The sequence below is a fragment of the Chaetodon auriga genome, chromosome 5 (assembly GCF_051107435.1).
Source record: "Chaetodon auriga isolate fChaAug3 chromosome 5, fChaAug3.hap1, whole genome shotgun sequence".
NCBI lineage: Eukaryota > Metazoa > Chordata > Actinopteri > Chaetodontiformes > Chaetodontidae > Chaetodon > Chaetodon auriga.
The window spans coordinates 11,637,282-11,650,554 of record NC_135078.1 but is presented as its reverse complement, the minus strand read 5'-3'; the positions used below and the strand labels follow the sequence as shown (position 1 = coordinate 11,650,554).

At 44.5% G+C, this 13,273-nt stretch overlaps 2 protein-coding genes across 2 annotated transcripts; both read left to right on the top strand.

The window, feature by feature from the left end:
* Nucleotides 1–35: 35 nt before the first annotated feature.
* Nucleotides 36–1,484, top strand: LOC143320805 (zinc-binding protein A33-like). Its single transcript, XM_076730754.1, has one exon. The coding sequence runs from the start codon at nt 54–56 to the stop codon at nt 1,482–1,484; it is 1,431 nt and encodes a 476-aa protein (XP_076586869.1). The 5' UTR covers nt 36–53.
* Nucleotides 1,485–10,239: 8,755 nt separating this feature from the next.
* LOC143320960 (nuclear factor 7, brain-like) lies at nt 10,240–11,673 on the top strand. Its single transcript, XM_076731022.1, has one exon. It carries the CDS (start codon nt 10,240–10,242, stop codon nt 11,671–11,673), a length of 1,434 nt encoding a protein of 477 aa, XP_076587137.1.
* The last annotated feature ends 1,600 nt before the right edge of the window (nt 11,674–13,273 follow it).

Genomic DNA, 13,273 nt, shown 5'->3' with positions numbered 1-13,273 from the left:
ATTCAGAGGGACAATTTGGTGAGTCTTGCTTTTGAAAGACAATTTGGATACAGATGGCTGAGAAAACTGCTCTCAAAGGTTACCTGAGTTGCCATGTGTGTTCAGAGACTTTCAGAGATCCTGTGTCTCTGAGCTGCAACCACAGCTTCTGTTCAAACTGCCTGCAGCAATTCTGGGAACAAGCTAAAAACAAAAACTGTCCCATTTGTAAAAGAAAATCATCAAAAGAACTTCCATTAGTGAACTTTGCATTGAAGGAACTGGCTGACTCCTTTGCTGGGAGACAGAAATCTGAATCATCTGAGACAGAAAAAGGAAAGAAGAAAGAGAAAGAGCAGGTCGTGTGTGATGAACATCCAGATGTCTCTTATTGGTTCTGTGAGGACGAGCAGCGAGCTGTGTGTCCTGTCTGTGAGTTTTCTCTGCACCACAGTCACAAGGTGGTTCCTGTAGAACAAGCAGTCAGTGAGCTGAAGGACCAGCTGAAATCTGACTTACAGTCTCTGCAGGACAAGAGGGACAAATACAAACGAGTGGAGAAAACATGCAAAGAAATGATTCAACACTCCAAGAAGCAGCTGTTGTCCACAGAGAAGCAGATCAGAGCAGAGTTCAACAAGCTCCACCAGTTCCTGAAAGAGGAAGAGGAGTCCAGACTGGCAGCTCTGAGGGAGGAAGGGGAGCAGAGGAAGAGGACTGTGAGCAGAGAGATGAAGATGATTGAGCAGCAGATCTCCTCTCTGTCAGACAGTATCTGTGCTGTTGAAGAAGAGCTGCAGAAACACAACGTGCCATTCCTCAGCAGTTATAAAGCCACTCAGAGCAGAGCCAGAGTCCAGTGCTCACTGTCAGATCCACAGCTGCTCTCAGGAGCTCTGATAGATGTGGCCAAACACCTGGGCAACCTGTCCTTCACAGTCTGGAAGAAGATGAAGGACAAGGTCCACTTCAGTCCTGTCATTCTGGACCCAAACACTGGACACCCCTGGCTCTATCTGTCTGATGATCTGACCAGTGTGACGTGTGGAGACACAGAGCAGCAGCTTCCTGACAATCCAGAGAGATACACTAAATACACCACTGTTCTGGGCTCTGAGGGCTTCAGCTCAGGGAAACACAGCTGGGAGGTGGAGGTGGGAGACCATCCTGACTGGACTGTGGGTTTGGCTAAAGAGTCAGTTGACAGGAAGGAGGAGATATTACTTTCACCAGAATATGGAATCTGGTGTTTAACGCATGAAAGTGGAAAATACACTGATGTGCTTGGTGAGACTGTCACAGTGAAGAAGAGTCTCCAGAGGATCAGAGTCCAGCTGGACTATGACAGGGGGGAGGTGTCCTTCTACGACCCTGAAGACATGACTCACATCTACGCTTACAAAGACACTTTCACTGAGAAACTCTTCCCATATTTTGAAATTGGAGACGCTGATGATGCTAAAACTGCTGCTATCAAAATGTTTCAAAGTGATGTTTCTGTGTGATGATCAGGGAGGATGGTGAGGTCCAAGTGATTCATTCAGATTTTTATAATGTGCTCGTTTCATGTCAATTACAGACAATAACAGTTAGTTCTTTAAAGGTGAAAATCCTGTAATTTGAAAGTAAATGAAGAAAATGTGGAGATCCAGGTTAAATAAAAAATAATATTTTGTCTCTTTCAGCAAATGACATGATGGAACACATTCCTTGGTCGGTGTCTGACATCAAATATATTTCCAAAGCACAGAATGACAAACTGAAGTGTGAATTTAGGATTAATTCAGTGTGTGAAGCGTTCTTTCCAAAATGGTGTTTGTGGAGTAAAGATGCTGCAAGAAATTAAACGAGAAGATTTAATGTGATAATTAAAATAAGAAAACTTTCATCTACAGATTTATTTGAAGTTTTCAAGGATGAACAACAAACACACATTTTAAAAAGGCTTTCATTTGAAATCATAGAAGAACAGAAAGCCTCATCTTGCCTTGTTTATTTTTGTCAATTCACAATTACTTTCCGTCTTTATTATCGGATTGTTGAAATGTTTTTGTGATCAATATGTTTTACTGTGGAGAACGTTGATGAAATAATTCAGCTGTTCATTTTTTTTTTTTTGCCATTTGTGTCAAATACAATCTTCCACATATTATTTCAGTTTTATCCAGATGAACAAACTCAGCCTCCTTCCTTATTTGTGCTTCTTTCGCTGCAGAAAAGTCTGCAGAAATTGTTGAATGGTGTCAGATGCTGTTTGTATTTCTCTACAAAGTATTTTAGTGACTTTAAGATTGTGTGAATTAAGGCTGCGACTAAAGACTGTTTCTAATATCAGTGTGTTGATTTATTTAGTTGATCAAATATGAGAAAATAATGAAAGATCCCAAATAAAAACAGCAAATCCTCAAATTTCAGCGCATGAGTGTGTGTTGGATGACGTCAGGATGTACTCTGGATAACTGTGGACTGACTTTATGTTGTGTTGAAAAACTTGTTGGTTTTCTACCTGCTTTGCAAATGTTCTGCTGAAAACATGACTGAGTTCATGTGTGTCCCGAGTTACTTCTGCCAGTACGAACAGTCAAAGCCATGCTGCTTTCTGTGTTTGGAATCAGAGAAACTGACTGACTTTTCTATTTAAATGATCATTTTATTGATAACACCTTAACACATTTTCTTGAAGTTATAGAAACACGTGTAGCACGTAAGAGAACAGAGCAATAATGGGAAGAATCAGAGAACTAGAGGATTAATAATATTATTATACAGAAGAAACCCAAAGTGAGAAAAAGAGACAAAAGGAAAGTAGAAAGAGCCAAGTGCAGAGAAATGATTGAGAAAGGTTGGAAACAGAGGGAATGGGAGAAAGAGTGAAAGACACCCGACAAAGAGAAGCCAGCTCAGTGTTGTCAGTGCAGCTCAGTCACAGGCTGCAGAAAGACGACGGCAGAGCTTCAGAGTGAACACAGCGGCTCCCGTCGACCTCAGCGATGCTTCATGTGACTAAGAGCTCGCACTGACCTCAAGACACCACAGAAGGACACTGACTGTACTTTCTGTAGGCCTGCTCAGTGAATCATTCTCTATCACCATTTCAGCTTCGATCATTCACACACAATCCTGATTTGTGGGCGATGTTGGTACGTTTAGTTTAGTTCAGAACATGAAAAGCCTTTCTGATGTCAGACCAATAAAGGAGACTGATTTTGTTCCCCAGAGGAAAACAACCACGCCTCAACATTACGATCGTGGTGCTGAACTTTGATCCGGACGGTCGTTTTGGTCATAACGGTGCAGCTCTGATCAATCATTATACCGGAAGCTTCTTCTTATTCTCCAGTGATAAACTGCTGTTGCCTCTGATTGTCTGACACTAAAGTCAACTTGTTATAACAGAAGCATCAATCTGCCATCCGCCTGTGTGCGTTTGTGCTTTGCTTTGTGTGACTGCGCCCCCTGCTGGAGCTCATTCACTCTCTGAGCGGCCTCCAGTCTGTCAGTTGGACTGAACGCTGCTCCTCAAAGTGACACGCAGGCCGAGTGAAGCACCTGCCACTCTTGGTGCAGATGCTCAACAGGCGCCTGTCGTATTCTCTCTGATGCGTGCGAAAGGCAGCCGTTGTGCACTGACAACACAGAGCCCCATAGAAAAGCATGCAAGATAATCTTCATCATATCGTCAACATCCTCATAGTCATCCTCATCGACTTGATCATCATCATCATCATCTTCATCATATCGTCTTGAGACAAAAAGAGTTATATGCACTTAAAAAGCTGAGAAAATCGATAGAGAAAGGTGGAGTATACCAGCATTCAGTAGAAAACCAGAAAGCAAATAAAAAGGAAAACACCAAAAACAAGTGTCCCGACTGTCATGCAAAGAAAATGCCAGCTACGCTGCTAGTTAGCTGCAGTTGTGTAATACTGTGAACTCCCTCATCTTAAATATGTCAATCTTATTTTATTGATTTTCAAGGCTAGTAAACACACTAAGAAGAACAGAAGAACAACACCTTTGTACTGCACATGCTGCTATGTCTTCTTTTTTCAGAGGCGGGTGGGTGGGAGTCACGTTTGGTCAGCACAGTCACGCACTGAACGCTTTCAGGCGACCTTTGACCTTTTGGTACAAAACACGGTCAACTAGGCTTTAACACTGTTACTGGATGATACAACACAACAACTCCGTGGTTCACCTTGAAAAACCTTCTTTCAAAAAAGCTTCGCCATCCTAAAAAAGGCCACGAAGCCTTTGGAGGGATAGTTCACGCAAAGTAGGATCCTGTGTTACGTGAGTTATCGTGATCGATGTCCCACTCTGGCAAAGTGGTAATGAGCTACATGGAAGAAAAACAATGGACAGCAGAAAACTGCAAAAACAACGTGAAAAATCAACTTCAATTTAAAGTTGCAGCAGAAAAACAGAAAAAGTAAGTCACACCATGTTGGTCATTGCAGAAAAACACATGCAGGATGCAAATTGGGTGTACTATCCCTTTAAAACAGTCATGTTTCACATGGAGCAGTGTCCCTTTGAACAACAACAGACAGTACTTGCACAAGTGCATGAGCTGTACACAACAGGAAAAGAAAAGAAAAAGAAAAGAAAGAAAGAAGCACAATAAAAATATCCACTAAAATAAATAAATAAATATTCCAAATAAATAGAAACCTGAGGACTACTCACCAAACCGACTGCCCGGTCTCTTAATATCTTGGTCTGACCAATAGGGGCGAGACAAATGTGAAGGCAGCCAATGGTGGACGAGCAAAGTACAGAGGAGCTGATCGCAAGTCAAACCCCCACAAAAACAGTTTTCAGTGCTTTGAAGTCCATCGGACTAATCCCGCCTCCTCTGGCACGAGCACTTTGTAATGATGAAAAGCTGATAACACATGAAAAACAAGAGATGAAAAAGCAGAAATCGAGAGAAAAAACAAAGTCCTGGGATGAAGGCAGGGGACTGATATGTCCTCCCAAATAAAGCCTTCTCCTTCCATCTCGCACACAACACCTCCCACCCCCACCAGGTTTCTACAGAACACACACTGAGAGCAACAGATGTACTGTACATGCTTGCAGACACACACACTCAAACACTGCAGCCTGTGGGATTGGACTGCCCTGAAATGAGAAGACAGACCACAGAACAGCAAAGCCAAACCTCACAACCTGCAGACGTTTCTGAACTCACGCTATGAAGGAAAACACTCGTGGAGGCTTTCAGCTTACAGAGCCTTCTTCATGACTGACATGGACTTAAATATTAGTTGTCACCAACACGCGTCCCTCCACGAGCACCTTTTTAGCACCACGAGCACAAACAAAAAGATGCTGCTGCTGCAACAACAACAAACAAGTTTGATGATGCAGAGGTGTGACGTCAGATGAGCGTGAGGTTTGAGAAGAAGGGCAGCATGTCGCTGCTGCTGTGACCAGAAACAGTGCTCAGTTTGTCATTTGACAAAATATTGTAATTCTAACAAGATACACTGATGGAACGTAAGACGTGATTCATTTGTTATGACGACAGACCAGAATATTCCATGGTGACAAGAAGCCTTTCTCATTGTATCACAAGTTGTTGTGTTGACAGAAGAAAAAGTAGAAAACAGAATTTTTGATGCTTTGATTTTTTTTTTTTTTTTCAGTCCTTTCTCATCTTAGTTTCACTGAGCAGTTAAATGTTTTGAGTCTCAGTGGGAGACACAACACAAAACATACACATGCAAAAACACTGATGTATTTATTCATCTACCAACATGGCCACATTGATTGATTGATTGATTGATTGATTGATTGATTGATTGATTGATTGATTGATTGATTGATTGAGGGGAATTCTAGTCCTTATACTAAAGCAGTGGTTTGAGTATTTTAACAACAGAATGGCTTTGAATGTGTTCAAAATGGTTTGTTGCAGAACATAAAAATATTATTCCAGTGTTTTAATGTTCAGTTAAACCTGCTGAGGTTTCTCTGGTCAAAGATCAGCCTAGTCCAGGACTAAACATAATCCTGAGTTTACTTCAAAACAGGACTGGGGCTGGTATCCATGCAGCCTTTCATGCCCCTCCACATGATGCTACATGGTGTTGATAATTTTCCTCAAACATTTGAATTTAGAATCAGAATCAGAATCAGAAAAAGCTTTATTGCCAAGTACGCTTTTACACATACGAGGAATTTTTTCTGGTGAAATTGGTGCATGACACATCTACTAAAATATGACACATCTACTCAAATAAGAGCATAAAATATAACAATTTAAATATACATACACAAGTCTGTTTTTGTTATTGCTATTTACCGGAAACACAGTACTGTTTTTCAGAAAGAAGTCCAAGTTGAGCGTTAATGTAACGCATAGAGTTATATTTATATCAGTCGATGTGACAGAATGAGTCCGAGGTGGAATGTGAAGAGTGTCGGGGGGGTTCCGGGCCTTGTTGGTAAGGCTGACAGCAGACGGGAAAAAACTGTTCTTGTGGCGTGAGGTTTTGGTCCTGATGGACCGCAGCCTCCTGCCAGAGGGGAGTGGCACAAAGAGTTTGTGTCCGGGGTGAGAGGGATCAGCCACAATCTTTTCTGCACGCCTCAGGGTCCTGGAGGCGTACAGGTCCTGAAGAGATGGGAGATTGCAGCCAATCACCTTCTCTGCAGACCGAATGACACGCTGCAGTCTGCCCTTGTCCTTGGCGGTGGCAACAGCGTACCAGATGGTGATGGAGGAGGTGAGGATGGACTCGATGATGGCTGTGTAGAAGTGCACCATCATTGTCTTTGGCAGGCTGAATTTCTTCAGCTGCCGTAGGAAGTACATCCTCTGCTGTGCTTTCCTGATGAGGGAGCTGATGTTCGGCTCCCACTTGAGGTCCTGGGAGATGATAGTTCCCAGGAAGCGGAAAGACTCCACAGTGTCAAAAGTGGAGTCACAGAGGGTGATGGGGGCGGGTGAGGCTGAGTTCTTCCTGTAGTCCACAACCATCTCCACTGTCTTTAGAGCATTTAGCTCCAGGTTGTTCTGATTGCACCAGGTCACCAGATGGTCAACCTCCCACCTGTAGGCGGACTCGTCGCCATCAGAGATGAGTCCGATGAGGGTGGTGTCGTCCGCAAACTTCAGAAGCTTGACAGACTGGTGACTGGAGGTGCAGCTGTTCGTGTACAGGGAGAAGAGCAGAGGAGAAAGAACACAGCCCTGGGGGGATCCGGTGCTGATGGTCTTAGCGTCGGAGAGGTGTTTCCCCAGCTTCACGCACTGTTTCCTGTCAGACAGGAAGTCTGTGATCCACCTGCAGGTGGAGTCAGGCACGCTCAGCTGGGAGAGCTTCTCCTGAAGCAGAGTTGGGACGATGGTGTTGAAGGCAGAGCTGAAATCCACAAACAGGATCCTAGCGTAGGTTCCTGCGGAGTCCAGGTGCTGGAGGATGAAGTGGAGGGCCAAGTTGACTGCATCGTCTACAGACCTGTTGGCTCTGTAGGCAAACTGCAGGGGGTCCAGGAGAGGGTCAGTGATGTCTCTGATGTGTGAGAGCACAAGGCGCTCAAAGGACTTCATGACCACAGAGGTCAGGGCGACGGGTCTGAAGTCATTAAGTCCTGTGGTCCTTGGCTTCTTGGGAACAGGGATGATGGTTGAAGACTTGAAGCAGGCTGGCACGTGACATGTCTCCAGTGAGGTGTTAAAAATGAGACAGCTGATCAGCGCAGTGCTTCAAGGCAGATGGGGAGACAGAATCCGGTCCAGCTGCTTTCCGGGGGTTCTGTCTCCTGAAGAGTCTGTTGACGTCCCTTTCATGGATGGAAAGAGTCGTCACTGAGGTGGGGGGGGGGCCTTTAAGGTGGGCATTGGTGGAGGTGACTGGAGCTGGAGCTGTTCAGAGGTGTCGTGGGGGATGGTTGCTGGACTGTCCCTTTGTCTTTCAAAGCGGCAGTAGAACTGGTTCAGGTCGTTGGCTAGGTGTCGATCGTTGATGGAGTGGGGGGCTTTAGGCTTGAAGTTAGTGATCTGCCTGAGCCCTTTCCAGACAGACGCAGAGTCATTAGCTGAGAATTGGTGTTGGAGCTTCTCAGAGTACAGCCGTTTAAGCTTGGTTTAGGCTTCGGCGTACGGCGTCGCCGCGATGCCGTCACTGAGCATTCGTAGTTCTGCGTCGAGGGAACGCGTTGCTCCGCAATTCACCGCCAAGCCGCTAGGGGGGTGCGGCTGTGTCTTTGTATGGTTTCGGGGGGCTCTTGCTGCCGCGAAGAGGAGTTGTAGAGGTGGTCGTACTTGCGTACCTCCTCGATAATTCTTTCTTCGGCTTGGTCCAGTTTTTCTTGTAGCTCTCGCCACAGAAACTTTGAAAATGGCGGTGTTGTTGTGCTGCGACCATAGGGCTGCGACTGAACCGAAAATTACGTTCTGAACGGACCAATCACAGTCCTCAACGTTCACGTCACTACGCGTCGATGCGACGCGTAGTCAGGATTTTTTGGAGGTGCACGTCAGGCTACGGCGTAGGGTCCGCGTAGGGGACGCAGAAGCCTAAACCAGGCTTAAGCCTCTTTCACCGCCTTGCTAAACTTGTACTTCGACTCTTTGTATCTGTCTTTGTCCCCACTCCTGAAGGCCTCTTCCTTTGCCAACCTTAGCTGCCTGAGTTGGGCTGTGAACCAGGGTTTGTCATTGTTGTAACTCACCCTGGTGCGTGATGGAACACAGCAGTCCTCACAGAAGCTGATGTAGGACGTCACAGTCTCCGTGTACTCATCCAGACTGTTGGTAGCAGTCCTGAACACATCCCAGTCAGTAGAGTCCAAACACGCCTGGAGATCCTCCACAGCCTCACTGGTCCACTTCCTTGATGTCCTCACTACAGGTTTGCAGAGCTTTAGTTTCTGCCTGTACGCAGGAATCAGGTGCACCATGACGTGGTCAGAGTGGCCCAGTGCAGCACGGGGGACGGCGTGATAAGCATCCCTGACGGTGGTGTAACAGTGATCCAGAGTGTTCTCCTCTCTGGTCGGGCATTTGATAAACTGTCTGTATTTAGGGAGTTTGTGGGTGAGGTTACCTTTGTTAAAGTCGCCAAGGACAATAACTAAGGAGTCTGGGTTGGTCTGCTCCACACGCAGTATCTGGTCCGCGAGCATACGCTGTGCATCCTGCACGTTGGCTTGTGGCGGGATGTAAACGCCGACCAGAATGAATGAAGCGAACTCACGGGGTGAATAAAAAGGCTTACAGTTAATGGTGAAAGATTCCAGGTCAGGAGAACAGTGCTGCTGGATCACTGTCCCGTCGTTGCACCAACCACTGTTGATGTAGAAACAGATTCCTCCACCTTTAGTTTTGCCGGAAAGTTCCGTGTCTCTGTCCGCGCGGTGGAGTTGAAAGCCAGCCAGCTGCAGCGCAGAGTCTGGTATTAATCCACAGAGCCACGTCTCGATGAAGCACAAAACCGCAGATGAAGAAAAGTCCCTGTTTTTACCCAACAGCAGTTGCAATTCCTCAAGTTTGTTGGGCAGTGAACGCACGTTAGAGAGAAATATTCCCGGTAACGCTGTACGTAGTCCGCGCTGGCGAAGGCGCACGAGCGTGCCGGCCCGTTTTCCTCTCCTCCGGCGTTTCACTGCGTGTGCAAGGGTGAGCGCACCTTTGACCAGTATGTCCAAAATTTCCACCGTTGGGAGCAGAAATTTAGGAAATAAATCCTCTGGTGTTGCTCCCCTGATGTTCATGAGCTCTTCTCTGGTGAAAGAGCTCCGGGTACCATCACAAAAAACAGGGTTAAAACACAAAACAAAACAAAACAACGCGCACCAACACACCGAGACAGCCGTCCGCGGCGCCATCTTGATCGCCAGATATTAGGTATTAATGTAGGTTTTTCTACAGTCAATCATTTGTTTTCAATGTCAGTGTGCTGTGTTATGTATTTATTGTTTTGTTTTGTTTTGTTTTTTTCACTTGAAAATAAATGATTTTTATTTCAAGGAGTCCAAGGCTCATCATATGGAAAGTTAACAGATAAGAAGTAAAGAAATCAAATAGCCCCATCTGCTGGTAAGAAAATATCGTGTCAGCTGTCAATGATTTACTTCAAAAGAAGGAAAGTGAAACTTAAAGCTGATTTTGACGCTTCTGAGCGGAGCTGAGACGCCATTACAGGGTGAAAGAAATCTACTAGAAAGACACGAACGACTCCAATCTTTAATCCAGAGGGACACCAATTTGGTGAGTCTTGCTTTTGAAAGACAATTTGGATACAGATGGCTGAGAAAACTGCTCTTCTGGAAAGTTTCCTGAGTTGCCATGTGTGTTCAGAGACTTTCAGAGATCCTGTGTCTCTGAGCTGCAACCACAGCTTCTGTTCAAGCTGCCTGCAACAATTCTGGGAACAAGCTAAAAACAACAACTGTCCCATTTGTAAAAGAAAATCCTCAAAAGAACTTCCAGCAGTGAACTTTTCACTGAAGGAACTGGCTGACTCCTTTACTGGGAGACAGAAATCTGAATCATCTGAGACAGAAAAAGGAAAGAAGAAAGTGGAGGTGGAGGTGGTGTGTAGTAAACATCAAGAAGAGCCTAAATTGTTCTGTGAGGACGAGCAGCGAGCTGTGTGTCCTGTCTGTGAGTTTTCTCTGCATCAGAGTCACAAGGTGGTTCCTGTAGAACAAGCAGTCAGTGAGCTGAAGGACCAGCTGAAATCTGACTTACAGTCTCTGCAGGACAAGAGGGACAAATACAAAGAAGTGAAGGAAACATACAAAGAAGTGATTCAACACTCCAAGAAGCAGCTGTTGTCCACAGAGAAGCAGATCAGAGCAGAGTTCAACAAGCTCCACCAGTTCCTGAAAGAGGAAGAGGAGTCCAGACTGGCAGCTCTGAGGGAGGAAGGGGAGCAGAGGAAGAGGACTGTGAGCAGAGAGATGAAGATGACTGAGCAGCAGATCTCCTCTCTGTCAGACAATATCTGTGCTGTTGAAGAAGAGCTGCAGAAACACAACGTGCCATTCCTCAGCAGTTATAAAGCCACTCAGAGCAGAGCCAGAGTCCAGTGCTCACTGTCAGATCCACAGCTGCTCTCAGGAGCTCTGATAGATGTGGCCAAACACCTGGGCAACCTGTCCTTCACAGTCTGGAAGAAGATGAAGGACAAGGTCCACTTCAGTCCTGTCATTCTGGACCCAAACACTGGACACCCCCGGCTCTATCTGTCTGATGATCTGACCAGTGTGAGGCGTGGAGACACAAAGCAGCAGCTTCCTGACAATCCAGAGAGAAACTCTAAATATCCCACTGTTCTGGGCTCTGAGGGCTTCAGCTCAGGGAAACACAGCTGGGAGGTGGAGGTGGGAGACCATCCTGACTGGACTGTGGGTTTGGCTAAAGAGTCAGTTGACAGGAAGGGGGAGACATATGCCTCACCAGAATATGGAATCTGGTGTTTATTGCATCGCAGTGGAAAATACACTAATGGTCTTGGTGAGATTGTCACAGTGAAGAAGAGTCTCCAGAGGATCAGAGTCCAGCTGGACTATGACAGGGGGAAGGTGTCCTTCTACGACCCTGAAGACATGACTCACATCTACACTCACAAAGGCACTTTCACTGAGAAACTCTTCCCATATTTTTGTATTGGACGTGCTGGTGATGCTAAAACTGCTGCTATCAAAATGTGTCAAAGTGATGTTTGTGTGTGATGATCAGGGAGGATGGTGAGGTCCAAGTGATTCATTCAGATTTTTATAATGTGCTGCTTTCATGTCAATCACAGACAATAACAGTTAGTTCTTTAAAGGTGAAAATCCTGTAATTTGAAAGTAAATGAAGAAAATATGGAGATCCAGGTTAAATAGAAAATAATGTTTTGTCTCTTTCAGCAAATTACATGATGGAACACATTCCTTGGTCGGTGTCTGACATCAAATATATTTCCAAAGCACAGAATGACAAACTGAAGCGTGAATTTAGGATTAATTCAGTGTGTGAAGCGTTCTTTCCAAAATGGTGTTTGTGGAGTAAAGATGCTGAAAGAAGTTGGACGAGTAGATTTAATGTGATAATTAAAATGAGAAAACTTTCATCTACAGATTTATTTGAAGTTTTCAAGGATGAACAACAAACACACATTTTAAAAAGGCTTTCATTTGAAATCATAGAAGAACAGAAAGCCTCATCTTGCCTTGTTTATTTTTGTCATTTCACAATTACTTTCTGTCTCTTTATTGTCCAAGTATAAAAAAAATCAGTAATTTTCTCAAAATGCATTTCTGTTAATACAGATTTTCAGATTGTTTCAATGTTTTTATCATCAACATGTTTTACTGTGGAGAACGTTGATGAAATAATTCTGCTGTTCATTTTTTTTTTTGCCATTTGTGTCAAATACAATCTTCCACATATTATTTCAGTTTTATCCAGATGAACAAACTCAGCCTCCTTCCTTATTTGTGCTGCTTTCACTGCAGAAAAGTCTGCAGAAATTGTTGAATGGTGTCAGATGCTGTTTGTATTTCTCTACAAAGTATTTTAGTGACTTTAAGATTGTGTGAATTCAGGCTGCGACTAAAGACTGTTTCTAATATAAATCAGAAAATAATGAAAGATCCCAAATAAAAACAGCAAATCCTCATATTTCAGCGCATGAGTGTGTGTTGGATGGACGTCAGGATGTACTCTGGATAACTGTGGACTGACTTTATGTTGTGTTGAAAAACTTGTTGGTTTTCTACCTGCTTTGCAAATGTTCTGCTGAAAACATGACTGAGTTCATGTGTGTCCCGAGTTACTTCTGCCAGTACGAACAGTCAAAGCCATGCTGCTTTCTGTGTTTGGAATCAGAGAAACTGACTGACTTTTCTATTTAAATGATCATTTTATTGATAACACCTTAACACATTTTCTTGAAGTTATAGAAACACGTGTAGCACGTAAGAGAACAGAGCAATAATGGGAAGAATCAGAGAACTAGAGGATTAATAATATTATTATACAGAAGAAACCCAAAGTGACAAAAAGAGACAAAAGGAAAGTAGAAAGAGCCAAGTGCAGAGAAATGATTGAGAAAGGTTGGAAACAGAGGGAATGGGAGAAAGAGTGAAAGACACCCGACAAAGAGAAGCCAGCTCAGTGTTGTCAGTGCAGCTCAGTCACAGGCTGCAGAAAGACGACGGCAGAGCTTCAGAGTGAACACAGCGGCTCCCGTCGACCTCAGCGATGCTTCATGTGACTAAGAGCTCGCACTGACCTCAAGACACCACAGAAGGACACTGACTGTACTTTCTGTAGGCCTGCTCAGTG

Excerpts from the sequence above, each read along its gene's own strand:
- LOC143320805 (XM_076730754.1), top strand. The coding sequence starts at position 54 with ATGGCTGAGAAAACTGCTCTCAAAGGTTACCTGAGTTGCCATGTGTGT.
- LOC143320960 (XM_076731022.1), top strand. The coding sequence starts at position 10,240 with ATGGCTGAGAAAACTGCTCTTCTGGAAAGTTTCCTGAGTTGCCATGTG.